This window comes from Nerophis ophidion, linkage group LG08 (genome assembly GCF_033978795.1).
Source record: "Nerophis ophidion isolate RoL-2023_Sa linkage group LG08, RoL_Noph_v1.0, whole genome shotgun sequence".
NCBI lineage: Eukaryota > Metazoa > Chordata > Actinopteri > Syngnathiformes > Syngnathidae > Nerophis > Nerophis ophidion.
The window spans coordinates 49,049,207-49,072,859 of record NC_084618.1 but is presented as its reverse complement, the minus strand read 5'-3'; the positions used below and the strand labels follow the sequence as shown (position 1 = coordinate 49,072,859).

At 41.2% G+C, this 23,653-nt stretch overlaps 1 protein-coding gene across 5 annotated transcripts in view; it reads right to left on the bottom strand.

Annotated features, from left to right (window-relative positions):
- mprip (myosin phosphatase Rho interacting protein) overlaps positions 1-23,653 on the bottom strand; it is a 74,268-nt gene that overhangs the window by 36,545 nt on the left and 14,070 nt on the right. For 4 of the 5 annotated variants that reach the window (XM_061908765.1, XM_061908763.1, XM_061908767.1 and 1 more), the window contains exons 2-7: positions 23,483-23,560; positions 22,837-22,902; positions 5,971-6,122; positions 5,800-5,884; positions 4,111-4,282; positions 3,457-3,901 (exon numbers count right to left, since the gene is read on the bottom strand). In XM_061908765.1, the coding sequence (XP_061764749.1) occupies positions 3,457-3,901; positions 4,111-4,282; positions 5,800-5,884; positions 5,971-6,122; positions 22,837-22,902; positions 23,483-23,560 (998 nt within the window). The remainder of the gene's footprint in view (positions 1-3,456; positions 3,902-4,110; positions 4,283-5,799; positions 5,885-5,970; positions 6,123-22,836; positions 22,903-23,482; positions 23,561-23,653) is intronic. The other variant, XM_061908766.1, reaches the window with a different exon arrangement.

The following is a 23,653-nucleotide window of genomic DNA, read 5'->3' as shown; positions in this document are numbered from 1 at the left end:
TACTCATATTGTCATTTATTTTCCTTTTCAAACAAACCACAACAGTTGGAGGAGTTTATATATGAGCACCAAAACCGTTGTGCGTCACAGAATAGTGAGTGTATGTGTGTCTCATTCTGGCTCAACGTCGTCAACCAAGCAATTAATTTTGAAGAAAATTGGGCAAAGTTTAAATGAAATGCAACATCTGTTCGTAAGGACATTAAGCGGTTATAAGGCTAAATATATCCCTTCTCGTAACTGGAAATTGATATGCATGTAACTGTGTTGTGGTTTTCACGCAAGGCACCCTTGTTTCCTCTCTTTACAGTTACTGCTATTAAGATTTAAGGAACGACAACAAAAGCAAGATTATCCCACCTGACACGTTTGAGATGTTCTCTAGATAACGACTAGAAAGTAGACAAGGAGCTTCAAAAATTAGCATAAACAAAGCATTAGTAACAATTTATATAAACAGTACATATAGCTGTACATTTGTAAATTGCAAAATTGGGATTTTCCCCTTATTATTTTTGTTTTACAGTTTTTTAAATCCGGATTTCATGTATTTATTTACATTTTGCCCTGCGTGCTGTTCTCTTATTGTCACTACTATCTTGTATACTGCACACGATGTTGCTGCTATTGGAACTTTAAGTTCCCTGAGAGCACATGCCAATGAACTCAATACAATTTTATTTGATCTATCAAATCCCTTAAATGACCAACTTTTTTTTTTTACCTGTTGGCACTATATTTGTGTATTTGCGATCCTCATAAGCCCTGGAAATTTTAAATCAAACCGCGGAGGCATGGCGAATGTATCTTATAAAACAATCTTCCCTTCCCTCATATTTGCTTTGATTAGCTAGTGATGTGTTTACCCCTGTTTACGTCAGCGGATATCACTATGTATGGTAGAGGTTTTCTCAAAGAGCTTTGCGCGAGTCCGGCATTTTTATTCAGTTGTAGTCCAAAGTTGTAGCCAGTGAGTTACTTTTTTGTCTCTATCCTACTGTTGTGGATCATACTACAACATAGCTGACGAGCAAAGACGCAGTCGAAGTGGAGGCACGTAAATTAGACTGCCCACAAAAGAGACAGTCGTAAAGCAGCTTGAAGATGGTCTATAAAACAAAATCTATGCAAAATTTTGACTAAAGAACCACCATTACATATTATGTAGACTACAGTGTTTTAAATGTAGAAAAAACATATAATGAACACTTTTAAATAAGAAATGTAATTGCTTTAAATTAAGAAAAATTACATTACCACCTGTGTTGTATGCAAACATTACCTTTGAAGTCCTGCAAAGACGTTTTGTTTGACCGATCTTGCTGGGAAATGCCTCTCAGTCCCCTAAATGTGTGTACTTAATTTCACGCTCAAGCTTTTTAAGTCCATCAAACCAATGGAGTCAAACTTTTTAAGAACAACATCACCTAGTGATGTGCCTGCTGAACAAAAATTGCACAGGCAACTAACAAGCTGATAATAATAACTGTGCTGTAGGACTAGATAATTGATTTGATAAGGACATACTTAATTTTGATTGATATTGTAATATGATAACATGATCAATCAGTAGGCCCTGCGATGAGATGGCGACTTGTCCAGGGTGTACCCCCCTTCCGCCCGATTGTAGCTGAGATAGGCGCTAGCGCCCCCCGCTACCCCAAAAGGGAATAAGCGGTAGAAAATGGATGGATGGATTAATCAGTACTTTAGGAACATTTTAATTTATAAACAAACAAACATTAGTAACAAATAAACAACAAGTAAACCAAAAGGTGCCAAAATTTGTTGAGCCCTACAAAGTGTTATCCGGTAAATCAGGGGTAGGGAACCTGCGGCTCTAGAGCCAGATATGGCTCTTTTGATGACTGCATCTGGCTCTCAGATAAATCTTAGCTGACATTGCTTAACACGATAAGTATTAAATGATTCCGCTGGTAATCACAGGGTTAAAAATAACGTTTAAAATTAAAAACATTCTCATGCATTTTATTCCATCAATCTAAGAAGTCGCATTAATGGTAAGAAGTATTTAATTTATTATTCGTTAGCTTCAGAATAACAATGTTATTAAAAAGAATAAGAGACTTATCATACTCTAACTTAAAAATGTGCACATTTAGTTGTATTCAGTGTTAAAAATATTGGTAACATTTTAGTATGAGGAACATATTCTACGTAACAAAGACTTAATTAAGAGTTATTTGGACACTAGGGGACCATATAAGAGTTAGGGTTACTAATAAGCAATAATTCTGAGGTTATAAGGGAAGACTCTTAGTTAATGGCTTACTGGTTGTAAAATAAGGCCATGCAGAAAAAGGCATTAATAAGTACTTAAAAATGACTAATTAAGAGCCAATATGTTACGAATTTGCATGTGAATAAGCAACTAATTATTGGTGAATATGTTCCCCATATCAAAGTATTACCAAAATATAATATGGCTCTCACGGATATACGTTTTTAAAATATTTGGCTTTCATGGCTCTCTCAGCCAAAAAGGTTCCCGACCCCTGCGGTAAGTATTGTACCTACAACACACCAGCTGTTTGTACGTGGATTGTTGCTGTATTTTTTATTACAAAATTTAAAGGTATTTAAATCACCACGCAAAATCAGCAACGGTAATCGGTAGGATGTAAATAACATATCCAAAGTAAATTAGCAACGAGCTAATTTAAAAAGTGGATCATTACTTTCGAGCGCTTTCTATCAGGCATGCTTTCTTTGTTGGCGTTGAATATTGCAACATTACCAAGAGACATTTCTCTATGAATTTGCATGAGCCGGTGCCAAATTTGCAACCGGATGTGATGTCACATGCAACCTAGGTATTGAAAATTGGTACTCGGTAGAACAGACGGAATTCAGTCGAATTCGGTACAAATCCCTAATGGGAGGGTTGCATGTTTTGACAAATGTTCAACTTTTTATAAAAAATAAAAACCCTACAATCTCGATTAACACAAACATCATGGAATTGAATCTCAAAAAGACGCTGATTATTTACATTTCATTTAACAAGCTGGCTCAAACAAACGGTGCCATTTTATTCAAGGACTTATGCTGCACTGTTGTTGACATGACAGCCAACATTTCCTCCTCGCTCTTCTTATCCGCCGGCAAGCCTTGGCAAGTTTGCCCCACTTCATTGGCTGTCATAGGTAAGCTTGGGATTGGAACAATTGCATTAAATAATAGATTTTTCTCTTGACTTGTCTTTTTCAGTTTAATTTTTTTTTTATACAATCAAAAAAGTTTTAAGCAAAAATTATTGTGATTCACAATTTTTGCAAAATCGTGCAGCAATTCCTGAAAAGACAAGTTCCAATATGGAGTGTCCTAATTTTCACAATACTGTATAGTGTCAGTCCTGCAATGTGAAAAGACAGAAAGGGCTGTTCGACACATACTGGTGTTTGAGGAAAACCTATGTAGATGTAAGACACTGACCTCCTCTCTGGGCTGAGGACAGCCTCCCTTTCATGTCTGTCAGGGCTCCTAAAACGGCTCCTCTTCTCTGCCTTTCGTTCCTCGGCCTCCAGCTTTCGAGATCGATGTGTGTCGTGATGGCTGTACAAATGGTTTCCCCTCTGATTGGCTGGGTGGCTTTCAGTGCTAGTCACTGTGCTGCCGCTGGCATCGGAGTCCAGAGAGCTTACAGAACCACTGATGTGAGAACCATTTGAAAGCAGTGAGCTGCCAGAGGGAAAGGGGTCACTGGGAGCTGGAGAGAGGCAGCGGGGTACACCCCCCAGGCTGGAGCAGGAGCCTGTTGGGGAAAGGAGGTCACTGGGCGGCTGTGGCACAGAACCGTGCAGCACCCCGCTACCCTGGTCCACCTCATCACCATTCACTGAGCCAGTATCAGACTCTTGTCTGACAGTTATACATTCACCTAAAAAAAAATTCAAATAGGACGCTGATTATTTTTTGGTGTAATGTTACTATAGATACTCAGACAAAGAAAGTTAATGCTGTCATGTTTGCATAACAGATTTAAAACTCTGGATAGCCACATTTTCAAAAAAGGTTACTGGCATAACAATAAACATATCAAAATTACTTTACTACAACATGCAACTATTACGTGTTATTTATCCTTGCCTGAAGGGAGTAGTGGCAATCCTGGGGGAAGCTCAGCAGGGGTCCAGACTGTAGCCACTTCCGCCTCTCTTTGGTTCAGCTCTTCCTGCCAGATGATGGAACTGGAGTCTGGAACCTTCTCTGCCTCAGGGATACCCAAACCAGTCACTGCTACTTTGGCTGGACCTGGCTCCTGCGTGCAGACAGGCAAGACAAAAGAAAGGCTCTGTGCTTAAAATTATAGCAGCAACCAGAACATTTTAAATACTGTGCATCTGCAAAATATTCAGAGCGCTTCACTTTTTCCACATTGTGTCACAGCCTTATTCCCAAATGTTATAATTAATTTTTTGTCCTCAAAATTCTACACACAATACTCCAAAATGACAATTTGACAACAATAAAAAAATCACATGTACATAAGTATTGCTCAATACTTTGTTGATGCACTTTTGGCACCAATTACAGCCTCAAGTCTTTTTGAATATGATGCCACAGGCTTGGCATACACATCTTTGGGCAGTTGTGCCCATTCCTCTTTGCAGAACATCTCCTCTCCTTCGGATTGGATGGGAAGTGTTGGTTTTCATCCAGGATGTCTTTGTAAATTGCTGCATTCATCCATCCATCCATCCATTTTATACCACTTATTCCCTTTCGGGGTCACGGGGGGCGCTGGCGCCTATCTCAGCTACAATCGGGCGGAAGGCGGGGTACACCCTGGACAAGTCGCCACCTCATCCCAGGGCCAACACAGATAGACAGACAACATTCACACACTAGGGCCAATTTAGTGTTGCCAATCAACCTATCTGCACCTGGGGATAGGTTGCTGCATTCATCTTTCCCTTAATCCTGGCTAGTCTCCCAGTTCCAGTCGCTGTAAACATCCCCAATATGCTGCCACCAATATGCTTCACTGTCAGGATGGTATTGGCTTGGTGATAAGAGGTGGTTTCCTCCAAATATGATGCCTGGCACTCACGCCAAAGAGTTTAATCTTTGTCTCATCACACCAAATGGTTTTCTTTATCCTGGTCTAAGAGTCTTTAGGGTGCATTTTGGCAAACTTTTTTACTAAGCAATATCCTCCATCTGGCCACTCTACCATACAGGTCTGATTAGTGGATTGCTGCAGGGATGGTTGTCCTTCTGGAAGGTTCTCCTCTGTCCACAGAGAAATCCTGTACATCTGACAGAGTGACCATTGGGTTCTTCGTCACCTCCCTGACGAGACAAAGATGCTGCCCAAAGATAGGTGTGCCAAGCTTGTGCCAAGCTTGTGGCATCGTATTCAAAAAGACTTGAGGCTGTAATTGCTACCAAAGGTGCATCAACAAAGTATTGAGCAAATGCTTTGAATACTTATATACATGTGATGTTTCTGTTTTTTATTTTTAATACATTTGCCAAATTAAAAAAAAACATAAACCTTTTCCCATTTTCATTATGGGGTATTGCGTGTAGAATTTTGAGAACAAAAATGAATCTAATCCATCCATCATCTTCCGCTTATCCGAGGTCGGGTCGCGGGGGCAACAGCCTAAGCAGGGAAACCCAGACTTCCCTCTCCCCAGCCACTTGAATCTACTGAATCTAATCCATTTTGGAATAAAGCTGTCACGTAACAAAATGTGGAAAAGTTAAGTGCTGTGAAAACTGTCCAAAGCACTATGTAAGACACAACAAAAAACCCTTTAATAGAGATACCTGTGAGGTTGTAGGCTCCACCTTGCGTTTCTTTTTCTGGTTCTGTTTATTTGTGCGTGGATACACAACCAGTTGTTCAGTCCAGCTGAAGAGAGGTTAACAATTATGTTTTAAAATGAGAAAAAAAATAGTTAAAAGAAGAACCACTATCAGTGATATTAAAACACTTACCCATTGATTATCTCTTTATTTTCTCCTCTAATGAAGTATTCCTGTTCTGGGGTGATGATGCATAAAGAGTTTTTCTGGCCTGTCTTGGGCTCAGCGTCAATGACATCAGAACAAAGGTTCATGTTCACTGTTCCCTGAGGCAGTGTGCTTGGCTGAAAGTGAAAATACATGACATATTTTAGGTTAATAGGAAAACTTTTTAAAATAAACCTTTAACCAAATTTCTAGAGGTGCACAATATTTATTGAACCTATAATTACCAGGTCGATATAGAAAATTATGACATCACCCATAATATGACACCATAAAAAAAACCTCAGATAAACGGTTAAAAAATGTTAAATCAATGCTCCTATAAAGTGATTCCCCATACTGTGCTGTAGGGGGGTTAGGATGAACTAATTAGGGGTCGACCGATTATCGCCGTCGAAAATTTGGTGTTTTCACGTATATAGGCATCAGCCTTTTTTTTCCCATCTTTATTGGCTTTTTTGTAAGTATTAATAATGAATAGCAATATTTACCTCTACTATCACTATTACTATCATTTTAAATGTAACAATCATCAAACAAGAGTGGGCCTTTTTTAAATCCAATGGGCCCATTTAAAACTGGTTATTTTGGCGAAATTGCAGCTCGCGCCTCTCTTTCTCCAGCATTGTCCTGCCCACGGCACAATCTCTGATCGATTACACAAACCACATACGGGTAAGAGGCAGAGCCAATCAGAAGCCTAGGTCTCTTACAGTGGTCTCAAACATACGGCGAACAGTGTACAGAAACTTTGGTAGGTGTCAGGATGTGTCGAAGGTAAGTAAACACAAAAAACTCCCAAAATTGTAATAAACATCCAAGTTGTGTACATGTCACAACTACTGGTAACGTTATTATGAGCATAATACCATAACAACCTAATAAACATCAGCGGAAGCTCTGCTAGCTCATAGTAGCTTACGACATATCTGTGATTCACTTGAAGCAAAGCTGATGAAAATATTGATGTGGAAATAATCCGTGATCGTAGATTGTAGAAGCATGTTTGTGCGACTTGCAAAACATGCAAGGAAGTTTCTTTGTGCATTACACTTATTAATGACTACTGACCAGTGAGCGTATCGTCAGTGAAGTCTCTGCAAATTACAAACACAGGAGTAGCCATCTCATTTGAGAACACGCTGAAAGACTTTGCTTTTTGCACCATTACCTTGAATTAATAATTGAATAACTTAAAAATCTAAGGAAAAACATTTATTTGCCATCTTCCACTAGTTTTCTAATATATAAATCGCCCACTTGAATATTCCCTCTACTCCGACTCTCCTCCACTTGGTTCGATGACCGGCTTTATCTTACCTCTGATTGGTCTGTTCGTAATGTTTTGTCATAATCTTAACCAATCGTGACTCATCATAGTAAACCAACCAACAAATCATGAATTTTCTTAAACGTAAACCAACCAATCATCAATGATTTTTACCGTATATTTTGTCCCCTGCTCGTGGAGTTGTTTTGCTACGTAGCTTCGATTTTAAAGTTAATAATTTTTAATGGAAAACCGTAGTTTTAACCACTGGATTATCAAAAACTGTACACTTTACGGGAAAACCGTAGTTGTTGGCAGGTATAGCAAAGAAACGGATAAAGATTTTAATACACATTGTGGGTTGGAAAAAACGAAGAAAAACGTTAAATATTTTTTTATATTTTTACTGATATTAAAAAGATGGATTTCCGACTATAGACGGAAAAATCACATCCCTGATCTTTAGGCAATTTTAACCAGTATTTTAGGTCTAAGCATAATAATTTTGTAAACGTGTCAAAAAGTGCTTAAGTACGTTATACTTGTGCAAGGTACTGATTACCCAGCCAGACCGGATGTGGCACACTATTATTGTGACGGGGTGGAAGTATGATGCTGTGTGGGTCTCATCTTGACGAGTAAAGAGGCGACTCACTTGAGGCTTGTATAAAAAGAGTCTGTCAAGTTGTGACCACTGTTTATACATACATCAATGTTACATCAACGATGTTGTTCACAACAACACAAGCAGATGAAATAAGTTGTGGGTGTATGGATTTTTCTTGTTAGCATTAGCTTTGTAGTTAATTTGCTGTTTCAAGTGGGCGTCTCAGCATTGTTTGGTTCAGGATAAATGAGCACTACTGGACACATTGTTTTCCTAAACAAATGTTTATTCTCCTCACAATGACAACATTTCACTTAGATTTATGCAAATTTTTCCCAAATATTACTTTGCGTTTTTCTGCGTATCCCGTTTTATTGGCCAATTACGTGACTCCATCCGCGGATATGTTAATGCAGACATCACATGCCTTACTTTTCTCCATCCCATCCATCCATTTTCTACTGCTTATTCCCTTTGGGGTCACGGGGGGCGCTGGTGCCTATCCCAGCTAAAATCGGGCGGAAGGCAGGGTACACCCTGGACCAGTCGCCACCTCATCGCAGGCCTTAATTTTCTGTTAAGTTTAATGACTATTGATTAGGCATACTAGGGTTATGTCAAATAAAAGTATTAACCATGGTGGGATCCCAAAATTCTACTACTCGTGCCATTTTTTTCACTCATTCGCTCCTCATCTGTTTCACTTGAGAAAAAAAAGTGTATCCCTCCAAATATCCTTGATTAACCAAGGTGAAAATTCAATGATCAAATGATCACATATATCTTTTTTTTTTATTTTTACAAATGTAAATGGTAAATGGATTGTACTTGTATCGTGCTTTTCTACCCCTTTTTAAGGAGCCCAAAGCGCTTTGATAGTACTTCCACATTCGCCCATTCACACACACATTCACACACTGACGGCGGGAGCTGCCATGCAAGGCGCTCACCAGGACCCATCAAGAGCAAGGGTGAAGTGACTTGCCCAAGGACACAACGGACGTGACTAGGATGGTAGAAGGTGGGGATTGTACCAGTAACCCTCAGATTGCTGGCACAGCCACTCTACTAACTTCGCCACGCCGTCCATGTAAAGGGAACAATTATTTCTAAATGTTCTGAACTCCTGTTTTGATGCCAATTACATATCCATGAGAGTCGCTCAACATTCCAGACAGATCTCACGTTGTTCTTTATACCACAAACTAGACAAGACTGAATGATCAAGGTTTCTGCTAGTTGCAGCCAAGTAGAAAACAATGTTTTACTTTAGTTGCTTCAGGCCACAATTAATAAAACAATATTCCCACTCAATTGACAGAATTATTAGCATTAAACTACTACTTTGATTAAAAGGTCAATATTAATTGGCTGCTGATTTACAACTGGGGTAAAACATTACCACAGAAGCCGAAAAAAGAAAACATGAACAAATATGGAAACAATTGCATCAGGAAAAAACGGGACAGGAATGCATGATAGGCGAACACAACAGTGATAAGACCAGAATCAAGTTTCCCATGACAAAAATACAGATCTTAAAGAAACCATGATTTCACACCACTAGAAAAGCTCTTTCACTTTGTCATTATTTTCTTCTTCATTGGAAAGTAATTGTTGGTTGTTATCAACAGATTACCATGGCAACAAGACACATAAACCAAGGGGTGAAAAAAATAAGAAAAATAAATGTTTTTGCAAGTGTAATTATCTAAGTCAGGGGTCACCAACCTTTTTGAAACCAAGAGCTACTTCTTGGGTACTGATTAATGCGAAGGGCTACCAGTTTGATACACACTTAAATAAATTGCCAGAAATAGCCAATTCGCTCAATTTACCTTTAATAAATAAATCTATATATATTAAAAAAATGGGTATTTCTGTATGTCATTCCGTCGTACATTTTAATTCCTTCTTCGGAAGGTTTTTTGTAGAGAAAAAATGATGAAAAAAACACTTATTTGAACGGTTTAAAAGAGGAGAAAACACGAAAAAAAATAAAATAAAATTTTGAAACATAGTTTATCTTCAATTTCGACTTTAAAATTCAACCGAAAAAAATGAATACAAAAACTAGCTAATTCGAATCTTTTTAAAAAAAAATAAAAAAAAAAATTTATGGAACATCATTAGTAATTTTTCCTGATTAAGATTGATTTTAGAATTTTGATGACATGTTTTAAATAGGTTAAAATCCAATCTGCACTTTGTTATAATATATAACAAATTGGACCAAGCTATATTTCTAACAAAGACAAATGATTATTTCTTCTAGATCAGTGGTTCTTAACCTTGTTGGAGGTATCGAACACCACCAGTTTCATATGCGCATTCACCGAACCCTTCCTTAATGAAATATATTTTCTTTCTTTTTTTTTTTTAAATTCAAGACAAAGTTATGTTATTTTACTGGTGCGTGCATGAACATCAGCTTGTTCAACGAACAAAACCAACACAGTGCTTGAACTCACACAAATTACACACTGGCAAATCAGATGGAAAATTACAGGGAACAGTGTTTAGTGGTATCCATAATACACTGATAGGGAGAAGTTTTTATTTACACGATGAGTCGGGTGTGTCTTGACCTCCGTGATGGAGGCTCCGCCGAACCCCTAGGGTTCGATCAGACCCAGGTTAAGAACCACTGTTCTAAATTTTCCAGAACAAAAATTTTAAAAGAAATTCAAAATAATTTGAAATAAGATTTAAATCTGATTCTACAGATTTTCTAGATTAGCCAGAATAATTTTGTTGAATTTTAATCATAATAAGTTTGAAGAAATATTTCACAAATACTCTTCGTCGAAAAAACAGAAGCTAAAATGAAGAATTAAATTAAAATGTATATATTATTCTTTACAATTAAAAAAGAAAAAAAAACTTTTAACATTGATTTAAATTGTCAGGAAAGAAGAGGAAGGAATTTAAAAGGTAAAAAGGTATATGTGTTTAAAAATCCTAAAATCATTTTTTAGGTTGTATTTTTTCTCTAAAATTGTCTTTCTGAAAGTTATAAGAAGCAAAGTAAAAAAAATAAATGAGTTTATTTAAACAAGTGAAGAACAAGTCTTTAAAATATTTTCTTGGATTTTCAAATTCTATTTGAGTTTTGTCTCTCTTAGAATTAAAAATGTCGAGCAAAGCGAGACCAGCTTGCTAGTAAATAAATACAATTAAAAAAAATAGAGGCAGCTCACTGGTAAGTGCTGATATTTGAGCTATTTTTAGAACAGGCCAGCGGGCTACTCATCAGGTCCTTACGGGCTACCTGGTGCCCGCGGACCCCTGATCTAAGTGAGTCAATGACAAAAATCAGTGAAGACCCCTGCGTCCAGTCTGCTTTGAAAACATCCTTCCACACGGAAAGTCATCAATACTTGCAAAATTATGTTCAATAAACCTGTTATCTGTTTTGATGAATAGTTTTGTGCAACAAGATAATACACACAGTGTTATAGGACGATTTTATTGAAATCCCCCAAGCTTTCTGTGTGTCTGCTCTAAATCCCTCAGCCCTGTTATCAGGTTTTGTCAGGTTATGGCTGCTACAGATGTAAAACAGGTGCTGGGTCGCTTTTCAGCTCCTTTTAAGGCCACTGAACACGGATCAAGCTTTATTAAGATCTGCCTGAAAACCCCAAGGGGCTGCCAAATATGGCATTACACTGCATCGCCTCTTTAGACCTCAGACGCTATGGAAGAATTTCCTCCACTTGAAAGACACAACAGAGCCTAAGTAGCAGTAGCTGTCAAGTGAATATAACCTGAATGAAGCCCTGCAGTGTGGTACAATTAATTACATAGACAATGAGGCTACAAAGAATTTGCATACTGTGCTCTTGTTTTATTATTTTTTTAAAGGGGACCTATTATGCAAAACCAAGGTTTACCTATTGGTAAATGTTTTTGTAAATTTGGGGTCTGCGTAAGTCCTGGTAATTTGAAATCCAATCAGGAAAGCATGGCGGAGATATTTAGAAAACAATATTGCCTTCCTTCATACAAAACCCAAAGCCAGTGAAGTTGGCACATTGTGTAATATGTAGATAAAAACAGAATACAATGATTTGCAAATTATTTTCAAGTTATATTCAATTGATAAGATTGCAAAGACAAGATACTTAATTTTCCAACGAAGGAACTTTTTTTTTTTTTTTAGCAAATAGTCATTAACTTAGAATTTAATGGCAGCAAAACACTGCAAAAAAAGTTGGCACAGGGCCTTTCCTTTTAACAACACTTTTAGTGTTACATGGCCTTTCCTTTTAACAACACTCAGTAAACGTTTGGGAACTGAGGACACCAATTTTTGAAGCTTTTCAGGTAGAATTATTTCCCGTTCTTGCTTGATGCACAGCTTAAGTTGTTCAACAGGCTGGGGGTCACTCCAGGCAGGCCATGCTTGTACCTGCACCCTTTTACTACGACGCCACGCTGTTGTAACACAAGGCTTGGTATTGTCTTATTGAAATAAGCAGGGCCATCCATTATAATGTTGCTTGGATGGCAACATCCAAAACCTGTTTATTCAGCATAAAAGTTGCCTTCACAGATGTGTAAATTACCCATGTCTTGGGCATTAATACCCCTACATACCATCACAGATGCTGGATTTTGAACTTTGTGTCTATAACACTCCGGATCGTTTTTTTCCTCTTTGTTCCAGACACAACGTCCATCCATCCATCCATTTTCTACCGCTTATTCCCTTTTGGGGTTGCGGGGGGCGCTGGCGCCTATCTCAGATACAATCGGGCGGAAGGCAGGGTACACCCTGGACAAGTCGCCACCTCATCGCAGGGCCAACACAGATAGACAGACAACATTCACACTCACATTCACACACTAGGGACCATTTAGTGTTGCCAATCAACCTATCCCCAGGTGCATGTCTTTGGAAGTGGGAGGAAGCCGGAGTACCCGGAGGGAACCCACGCGTCCACAGTTTCCAAAAACAATTTTAAATGTGGACTCTTCAAACCACGGAACACTTTTACACTTGGCATCAGTCCATCTTAGATGAGCTCGGGACCAGCAAATACGGCAGCGTTTCTGGGTTTTGTTGATAAATGGCTTTGGCTTTGCATAGTAGAGTTTTAACTTGCACTTACAAATGTAGCGACAAACTGTAGTAACTGACAATGGTTTTCTGAAGTGTTCCTGAGCCCATGTTGTGATATCCTTTACACACTGATGTCGGTTTATGATGCAGTACCACCTGATGGCTTAAAGGTCATGGGCATTCAATGTTGGTTTTTAGCCTTGGTGCTTACGTGCAGTGATTTCTCCAGATTCTCTGAACCTTTTGATGATATTATGGACCGTAGATGGTGAAATCCCTAAATTCCTTGCAATAGCTGTTGCAGAAATTCTGTTGTTAAACAATTTGCTCACGCATTTGTTCACAAAGTGGTTATCCTCGCCCTATCCTTGTTTATGAATGACTAAGCATTTCATGGAAGCTGCTTTTATACCTAATCATGGCGCCCACCTGTTCCCAATTAGCATGTTCACCTGTGGGATGAGCATTCAACTTTCTCAGTCTTATTTGCCACCTGTGCCAGCTTTTTTGAAACATGTTGCAGGCATCAAATTCCAAATGAGCTAATATTTGCAAAAAATTACAAAGTTTTCCAGTTTGAATGTTAAGTGTCTTGTTTTTGCAGTCTGTTCAATTGAATATAGGTTGAAAAGGATTTGCAAATTATTGTATTCTGTTTTTATTTACGATTTACACAACGTGCCAACTTCACTGGTTTTGGGTTTTTTACTTTCTCCAAACAAGCTGATTAAAATTTGCCCAATTTGTGATGTTTGTCCCAAATGTGACTGCAGCAAATATCTCTATATATGGTAGACTGTTACCCAAAGAGTTTTGAGAATTACATTTAAAGAAGTAACCAAACCACCCTTAAAATTAAGTGCACACCCATTCCATTAATTATAAATCCTCCAGGAAGCTTTTATAGGCTGAACCAAAGGCAAGTATTGTCAGAGTCTCAGGTTGTGAAGGGAACACTGCTATTTTACATGGTGCCTAAGTTGACACAGTACGCCAATCCAAAATTTTCACAGAAACCTATCATCTCTAAACACTGGAGAAGCTGGCAGAATGAAAATGTAACCCCCCAATAAAATAAATTGCACATTGTGCTTTTCAAATTTAACACAAACTGTAAGGCTTCATGAATTCAATCTTAAATCTATCAAACCTCTCTGTTCACTCGACTTCTGTTCTGAAGAGACAAAAAACTCCATGACTGTGTATGGCCATTTTATAACATAATTGTGTAAAGAATGCACTTATTACATGGCATACATATTATTTTAAATGTTCTGTTGTATGAGCATCCTCAGTATAAGCAGGGCAGGGTGCTTGCTGTAGCAGACCATGTGTGGAATGTCTGAAGCTGAGGCAGATCTAATGTTCTCCTCTGTGGTTTTTAGGGGCAAGTGCTCCCTTTTTCTTGTTCTGTGGTCCAGAGACTGTAAGCTCACTCCAGTTACCAAATAAGGACATTGGAGGAGGAATGCAGCATTCAACGAGTAAACATCTTTGCTACTATTCGTTGTAAAAAGGGGCCGTTGCTTAAGATCGGGCCCTGCTATCTACGGGTGAAAAATAGCAGAATATGTCATCACTCCCTGGGCCTTTAATCTGCAAATTGATACAGATATTTAAGACACTGACGTGGGAAACAAGCCATTCATTTGACCTGCCTATGAGTAAAAACAACCATAGTTGACAGACTAATTATAACGGAAGTATATAAACTGTAGGGAACAACACAACAGTTAAAATTATAAAAATGAAGTGACACTTTTCCATTGCGACCCGAACCCATCCTTCATTTTTTCCTAAACACAATCAAGTTGATGACCACACAGTCCAACCTTGATCAGGGTATCTGCAGGTTTCAGCAAGTCAAATTTAATACTTTTTAAGACCTTTTTAATGCCGCCTTGAATGAAATTTAAGACTGAAAAAAATAATAAAAAAATCTATAAATATAAGCGATGGTTGGGGATCCCACTGTACTACAACCTCAATGACAATCAGTCAAGTTTACTTGTTGTATGTTTATTAATAAACAAACTGATAAGCACCACTCTGCCAAACAGCTTATCAAAAATCTTGAGAGATCCAATAACTTTGACATCCAAGACAAACAAACCAACACCAACGTCAGTAAAAACATAATAACCGAGGTGAGGGTAAAAATACCGATACCGAGACCCGTTGACTTGGTCGAAGAGCAGGTTTTGGATGTGAGGTGCTAATCCGTGTCTCATAATTTATGCTGTTTTATCCTTTCCGCAAGAAAATATATTAGCAACCTGAGAATCAGGAAACATCACACGAAAAAGATTGCCAATCCCGTCATTTGAGGTGTAGGATTGATTTTTCACCACAGTGTGCAAGATCCATAACACCTCGGATTTTAATGTTGCTGTCCCGCCGAAAATTAGTGTCAGGTCAGTGCTGCTAGCGTTAGTTGTTGCTAGCTGGGGGGGCGTTGGCGCTGGACCCACACAGAACTGAGAGATGTGTTTGTTTTTGGCTCTCTCCCGCGATTTTATGCTTACCGCACTGCATGTGCGATTCGACCGCTCTAATTCCCATGGTGCCAAGTTTGAAATCCCTCTTACAAAGTATGGACCTGGCCTCCTTGGGATTGGCAACAGGCTTAAGCCAGCTTTTAAACCGGCAGTCCTCCAGCCAACGCTCGCAAAACTTGCATTTCCCCATGCTGACTGAAAGGCGGGACGCGAGGAAGAAAGGAAGGAGTCTGCGCGCGACCCGACTATGCGCGCGACTGACACTGAAATCACTCACCTTTACTCAAAGACGCGCCGTAACTTTTACTCAAAGACGTGCCCCGAAAAAAAATAAAATAAAACTGGCCCGACAATTTAAGACCATTGAGTACTGAATTTAAGACCATCTTAGGAATTTCTAATAAATGTAATACTTTTTAAGGGCTTAATTTTAGATGCATGAATGTAAGACTTTTTAAGGATCTGCGGATACCCTGTTGATTATCTGGCTAACATCATGTAAAACAACTAAAATATGTTTTTATTTAGAGAAATATTGACAACCAAGCAAAGAAATTCATATTAAGGGGCATTTTTCGCACTCAGTTTATTACAACTCTTCTCTGAGCTGCTACCTTACCGTGGTAGAGGAGTTTGCGTGTCCCAATGATCCTAGGAGCTACGTTGTCTGGGGGCTTTCATGTCCCCTGGTAGGGTCTCCCAAGACAAACAGGTCCTAGGTGAGTGATCAGACAAACAGCAGCTCAAAGACTTCTATGGAATTACAACAAAATTAACTCAGATTTCCCTTGCCCGGACGCGGGTCACCGGGGCCCCGCTCTGGAGCCAGGCCCGGAGTTGGGGCACGATGGCGAGCGCCTGGTGGCCGGGCCTGTCCCCATGGGGCCCGGCCGGGCACAGCCCGAAGAGGCAACATGGGGGATCCCTCCAATGGGCTCACCACTCATAGGAGGGGCCATAGAGGTCGGGTGCATTGTGAGCTGGGCGACAGCCGAAGGCAGGGCACTTGGCGGTCCGATCCTCGGCTACAGTAGGTAGCTCTTGGGACGTGGAACGTCACCTCACTGGGGGGGAAAGAGCCTGAGCTAGTGCGCGAGGTAGAGAAGTTCCAGCTGGATATAGTCGGACTCACCTCGACGCACAGCAAGGGCTCTGGGACCAGTTCTCTCGAGAGTGACTGGACTCTCTTCCACTCTGGCGTTGCCGGCAGTGAGAGGCGACGGGCTGGGGTGGCAATTCTCGTTGCCCCCCGGCTCAAAGCCTGCACGTTGGAGTTCAACCCAGTGGACGAGAGGGTAGCTTCCCTCCGTCTTCGGGTGGGGGGACGGGTCCTGACTGTTGTTTGTGCTTACACGCCAAACAGCAGTTCAGAGTACCCACCCTTTTTGGGTACACTCGAGGGAGTACTGGAAAGTGCTCCCCCGGGTGATTCCCTTGTCCTACTGGGGGACTTCAACGCTCATGTTGGCAACGACAGTGAAACCCGGAGAGGCGTGATTGGGAAGAATGGTCGCCCGGATCTAAACCCGAGTGGTGTTTTGTTATTGGACTTTTGTGCTCGTCACGGATTGTCCATAACAAACACCATGTTCAAACATAAGGGTGTCCATATGTGCACTTGGCACCAGGACACCCTAGGCCGCAGTTCCATGATCGACTTTGTAGTTGTGTCATCGGATTTGCGGCCTCATGTTTTGGACACTCAGGTGAAGAGAGGGGCGGAGCTTTCTACCGATCACCACCTGGTGGTGAGTTGGCTGCGATGGTGGGGGGGAATACCGGACAGACCTGGAAGGCCCAAGCGCATTGTAAGGGTCTGCTGGGAACGTCTAGCAGAGTCTCCTGTCAGAGAAAGTTTCAATTCACACCTCCGGGAGAACTTTGAACATGTCACGAGGGAGGTGCGGGACATTGAGTCCGAGTGGACTATGTTCCGAACCTCTATTGTCGAGACAGCTGATTGGAGCTGTGGCCGCAAGGTTGTTGGCGCCTGTCGTGGCGGTAATCCCAGAACCCCTTGGTGGACACCAGCAGTGAGGGATGCCGTCAAGCTGAAGAAGGAGTCCTATCAGGTTCTTTTGGCTCATAGGACTCCGGAGGCAGTGGACGGGTACCGACGGGCCAAGCGGTGTGCAGCTTTAGCGGTCGCGGAGGCAAAAACTCGGACATGGGAAGAGTTCGGGGAAGCCATGGAAAACGACTTCCGGACGGCTTCGAAGCGATTCTGGACCACCATACGCCGCCTCAGGAAGGGGAAGCAGTGCACTATCAACACCGTGTATGGTGCGGATGGTGTTCTGCTGACTTCAACTGCGGATGTTGTGGATCGGTGGAAGGAATACTTCGAAGACCTCCTCAATCCCACCAACACGCCTTCCTTTGAGGAAGCGGTGCCTGGGGAATCTGTGGTGGGCTCTCCTATTTCTGGGGATGAGGTTGCTGAGATAGTCAAAAAGCTCCTCGGCGGCAAGGCCCCGGGGGTAGATGATATCCGCCCGGAGTTCCTTAAGGCTCTGGATGCTGTGGGGCTGTCTTGGTTGACAAGACTCTGCAGCATCACGTGGACATCGGAGGCGGTACCTCTGGATTGGCAGACCGGGGTGGTGGTCCCTCTCTTTAAGAAGGGGGACCGGAGGGTGTGTTCCAACTATCGTGGGATCACACTCCTCAGCCTTCCCGGTAAGGTTTATTCAGGTGTACTGGAGAGGAGACTACGCCGGATAGTCGAACCTCGGATCCAGGAGGAACAGTGTGGTTTTCGTCCTGGTCGTGGAACTGTGGACCAGCTCTATACTCTCGGCAGGGTTCTTGAGGGTGCATGGGAGTTTGCCCAACCAGTCTCCATGTGCTTTGTGGACTTGGAGAAGGCATTCGACCGTATCCCTCGGGAAGTCCTGTGGGGAGTGCTCAGAGAGTATGGGGTACCGGACTGTCTTATTGTGGCGGTCCGCTCCCTGTATGATCAGTGTCAGAGCTTGGTCCGCATTGCTGGCAGTAAGTCGGACACGTTTCCAGTGAGGGTTGGACTCCGCCAAGGCTGTCCTTTGTCACCGATTCTGTTCGTAACTTTTATGGACAGAATTTCTAGGCGCAGCCAAGGCGTTGAGGGGTTCCGGTTTGGTGGCCGCGGGATTGGGTCTCTGCTTTTTGCAGATGATGTAGTCCTGATGGCTTCATCTTCCCGGGATCTTCAGCTCTCGCTGGATCGGTTCGCAGCCGAGTGTGAAGCGACCGGAATGAGAATCAGCACCTACAAGTCCGAGTCCATGGTTCTCGCCCGGAAAAGGGTGGAGTGCCATCTCCGTGTTGGGGAGGAGACCCTGCCCCAAGTGGAGGAGTTCAAGTACCTAGGAGTCTTGTTCACAAGTGGGGGAAGAGTGGATCGTGAGATCGACAGGCAGATCGGTGCGGCGTCTTCAGTAATGCGAACGTTGTATCAATCCGTTGTGGGGAAGAAGGAGCTGAGCCGGAAGGCAAAGCTCTCAATTTACCGATCGATCTACGTTCCCATCCTCACCTATGGTCATGAGCTTTGGGTCATGACCGAAAGGATAAGATCACGGGTACAAGCGGCCGAAATGAGTTTCCTCCGCCGGGTGGCGGGGCTCTCCCTTAGGGATAGGGTGAGAAGCTCTGCCATCCGGGAGGAACTCAAAGTAAAGGCGCTGCTCCTCCACATCGAGAGGAGCCAGATGAGGTGGTTCGGGCATCTGGTCAGGATTCCACCCGAACGCCTCCCTAGGGAGGTGTTTAGGGCACGTCCAACCGGTAGGAGGCCACGGGGAAGACCCAGGACACGTTGGGAAGACTATGTCTCCCGGCTGGCCTGGGAACGCCTCGGGATTCCCCGGGAAGAGCTAGACGAAGTGGCTGGTGAGAGGGAAGTCTGGGCTTCCCTGCTTAGGCTGCTGCCCCCGCGACCCGACCTCGGATAAGCGGAAGATGATGGATGGATGGATGGAATTTATTACAATAGAAAAGTTGGTGTAAAAGTATCTCTACGAGAGATTACGTTTGATAACTGAATGCTGCACACACGATGACGTCAAGGTTTGCAATTGGAAAACGTTCCATAACTGTTTCGAGCAATATAAACAAAAACACAATATGAGTTCGGGCAAAAGGACACCATGTCTAATGAAAGTAACATCTGTCATAAGCTTGTGTAAAATGTGAAGTTATTGGTTTTAATTTCTAATTAAAATGTGTATTCCCCTGCAGGAAACCGCCAGCACACGGACATCGACCAAAGACTTGTGATCAAATGTTACCAAATGGGTAAATTGAATTCTCTTTTACTAACACGCCAATGGACATTGTGGTCAGCGATGCAAGCTTGCGTAATTAGCCAAATCCAGTATTTGGCAGCAGAAATAATCATCTTAGTTGTGTTGAGGCCGTCCTAGTTGTGGAGAGCAATATTATATTTCTCACATCTTCAGATAGTATTTTTGGCATGAGAAGACATGCTAAATATCCGGTGGCTAGATGGGCTTAAAACCTCAAGCGCTTAATATAAATTTATATGATCCAGTAAAGCAGGCAAAACATGGTTAATACAATTTTTTTTCCCAAATTGAAATGTCTTCAATTACAAATACCCTTGACCCATTACACTGTAGTGAACAGACAAATGGGCTGTTACTGAACGTGTTAGTACTGAATATTGACAGCTGTGCTGCCTGAAGCAAAGGAGGAGGAGCTATGCAGGCTGTCTACTAAGATGTACATATTAGTGGATCCATCCCACCATTAAAAAATCACTCCAAAACATAGCGTTCAGAGGCATCCAAAACAGCATGCAAACACATACACAAATAAGTGAACCTTATTATTTGACGCAATGGCATTGTTCAACACAAGTATCCAACATCGTAACAACATAAGTAAGAAAAGACAATAATCATCATAGGTTGTGTTATTGCGCTTTTTCATACCAAGGACACCAATTTAATTTCTTTAGCTGACATAGCATTATCTTGATCTTTGAGAGATTTTTGAAACAAGCCTACATTGTGCAATTATATACATATACGTATATACAGTGGGGCAAAAAAGTATTTAGTCAGCCACCGATTGTGCAAGTTCTCCCTCTTAAAATGATGACAGATGTCTGTAATTTTCATCATAGGTACACTTCAACTGTGAAAGACAGAGTGTGAAAAAAAAAAAGCCAGAAATTCATATTGTAGGAATTTTAAAGAATTTATTTGTAAATTATGGTGAAAAATAAGTATTTGGTCAACCATTCAAAGCTCTCACTGATGGAAGGAGGCTTTGACTCAAAATCTCACGATACATGGCCCCATTCATTCTTTCCTTAACACGGATCAATCGTCCTGTCCCCTTAGCAGAAAAACCGCCCCAAAGCATGATGTTTCCATGCCCATGCTTCACAGTAGGAATGGTGTTCTTGGGATGCAATTCAGTATTCTTCTTCCTCCAAACACGACAAGTTGAGTTCATACCAAAAAGTTACATTTTGGTTTCATCCGACCACATGACATTCTCCCATGTGCTCTCTGGCAAACTTCAGACGGGCCTGGACATGCATTGGCTTAAGCAGGGGGACACATCTGGCACTGCAGGATTTGATTACCTGTCGGCGTAGTGTGTTACTGATGGTAACCTTTGTTACTTTGGTCCCAGCTCTCTGCAGGTCATTCACCGGGTCCCCCCGTGTGGTTCTGGGATCTTTGCTCACCATTCTCATGATCATTTTGACCCCATGGGATGAGATCTTGCGTGGAGCCCAAGATCGAGGGAGATTATCAGCAGTCTTGTATGTCTTCCATTTTCTGATGATTGCTTCCACAGTTGATTTTTTCACACCAAGCTGCTTGCCTATTGTAGATCCACTCTTCCCAGTCTGGTGCAGGTCTATAATTTTTTTCCTGGTGTCCTTTGACAGCTCTTTGGTCTGGGCCATAGTGGAGTTTGGAGTCTGACTGTTTGAGGCTGTGGACAGGTGTCTTTTATACAGATAACACGTTAAAACAAGTGCCATTAATACAGGTAACGAGTGGATGACAGAAGAGCTTCTTAATGAAGAAGTTAGTCTTCTGTGAGAGCCAGAGATCTTCCTTGTTTGAAGTGACCAAATACTTATTTTCCACCATAATTTACAAATAAATTATTTAAAAATCCTACAATGTGAATTCCTGGAATTTTTTCCTAACTTCTGTATCTCACAGTTGAAGTGTACCTATGATGAAAATTACACACCTCTGTCATCATTTTAAGAGGGAGAACTTGCAAGGTGGCTGACTAAATACTTTTTTGCCCCATTGTGTGTATATATATATATATCCATCCATCCATTTTCTACCGCTTATTCCCTTTCGGGGTCGCGGGGGGCGCTGGCGCCTATCTCAGCTACAATCGGGCGGAAGGCGGGGTACACCCTGGACAAGTCGCCACCTCATCGCAGGGCCAACACAGATAGACAGACAACATTCACACTCACATTCACACATATATATATATATATATATATACACATATATATACATACACACATTGATACAACATTTTCTGTAAAAAAAAGCAGTTCTTACTAATGTATTTCTAAAAAAATTATAATAATAATTCCTCACTGGTACGTCATTGGCTTAACAGAGACAACTGATGAATAGCAATAAACTAGCTAATGTTATCAGAAAAGCAATAGGACAAAGCGTGGATGGGTGTGGTATAGCAAAATCCCATCTACCCCACTGGAGGCTTAAGCCATTAGGTAAGCAACGATGAGCTCAATGACATCTAAACCATTAAATGTGTCGTTATAGACGCTCAGAGATTGTGGAGAGTTCCTATCTTTGGAGTCCAGAACACTGAACAGCCATTTCCCTGACCCAGTTTTCCTGCCATGAGGAGTAGATGAAAAGACCAGAGGACAATGAGTCTGCTAGTTTTGGAATCACTGTTACAATGAGAGGAAAACACAAATGCACAACAGCCTGGGTGCCACTGGAAACAGTGGAAATATGAACACACTCTGCAAGCCCACAGAGTTTCACTCTGCTAATAACTGGGACAATAAGATACTCACTAAATATGACTTAATAATGCCTGGACTCTTTTTGCCTTTCTCTTAAAAGTCAGACTAATGGAAGCTCACAGCTTAGCAATACAGAAAAAAATAAATTGTGCTGAATTATCACTATACAATAGTTAGCAGAGCTTCTTTGTAAGAGAACTGGTATGGCCAGATATCTAAATAAATCGCGTGCAATTTTTCCACAAACTATCTGCTACCAGTGTTTATACTCGACCCTGACTGGCCAATATGGGAAAGGTGATCCGTCTCAGGTCCACTATTCCAACACTATCACCACAAACATGAGCAACATGTCTAACTGGATGAGACAGGGTTGAGTGTTGTAGTACTTACTGATTCGTCCAGGGCAAAGCGCAGACAGCCATGTTCGTACAACACAAAGAATCGCCGTTGCCATTTCTGTCAGGACAATAAAAAAAGAATAATCCACTTTTATCTGCCTTACCATGATATTAGTGGGTACTTTCTGCTTTCCCTTAATACTCAAATAATTGTTACACTCTTATACTGAGTGCAGTCATTAAAAAAAACACATTAAGACAATGATTCATGTAAGTGTTGGCGCCAGTGGTTTGGTTTTTTTTAAAAGCATTTTTAAGGTTTCCTATTAACAACGGGTAACTTTTTTTGCAACATTTCAATTAAGAATTTTATGGAGCAACACGTGTCTTCCATCAGCAATACATCTTACACTTCATTAAACTATGCACGATTACTACAAGTATTAACAGCTTTTTTACACATCTATTAGCATTAAAAATAGTAATTTACTGTGTGAAGTACAGTTGAACCTTAAAATGGCTTATTTCCACTTGGATGATTTCCTTTGGTAAAAATGGTTTCAAAAGCCAAACAAATCAAGGGCCGACCAGCGACCTGAAACAAATTATGTTCGACCATAAAGGTTCAAACTACTTTACAACAGAATTTTGGTTATAGACACGATTGAATATTGTGATTGATTATTGTATGCACTTACCCGCGACCGCTGCATAGGGTTGTCAAAATCAGTTCCCTCAGGAGCCAAGCACAACCAACCACCATAAATCGGCTTAGCCTGCAAAAGACAGAGAGAGAGACCAATTAGGTAATCATTAAAACTTGGTAAAAGGGCGAGATCAGAGGGAAAGAAAATGGTGCAATTATGAGG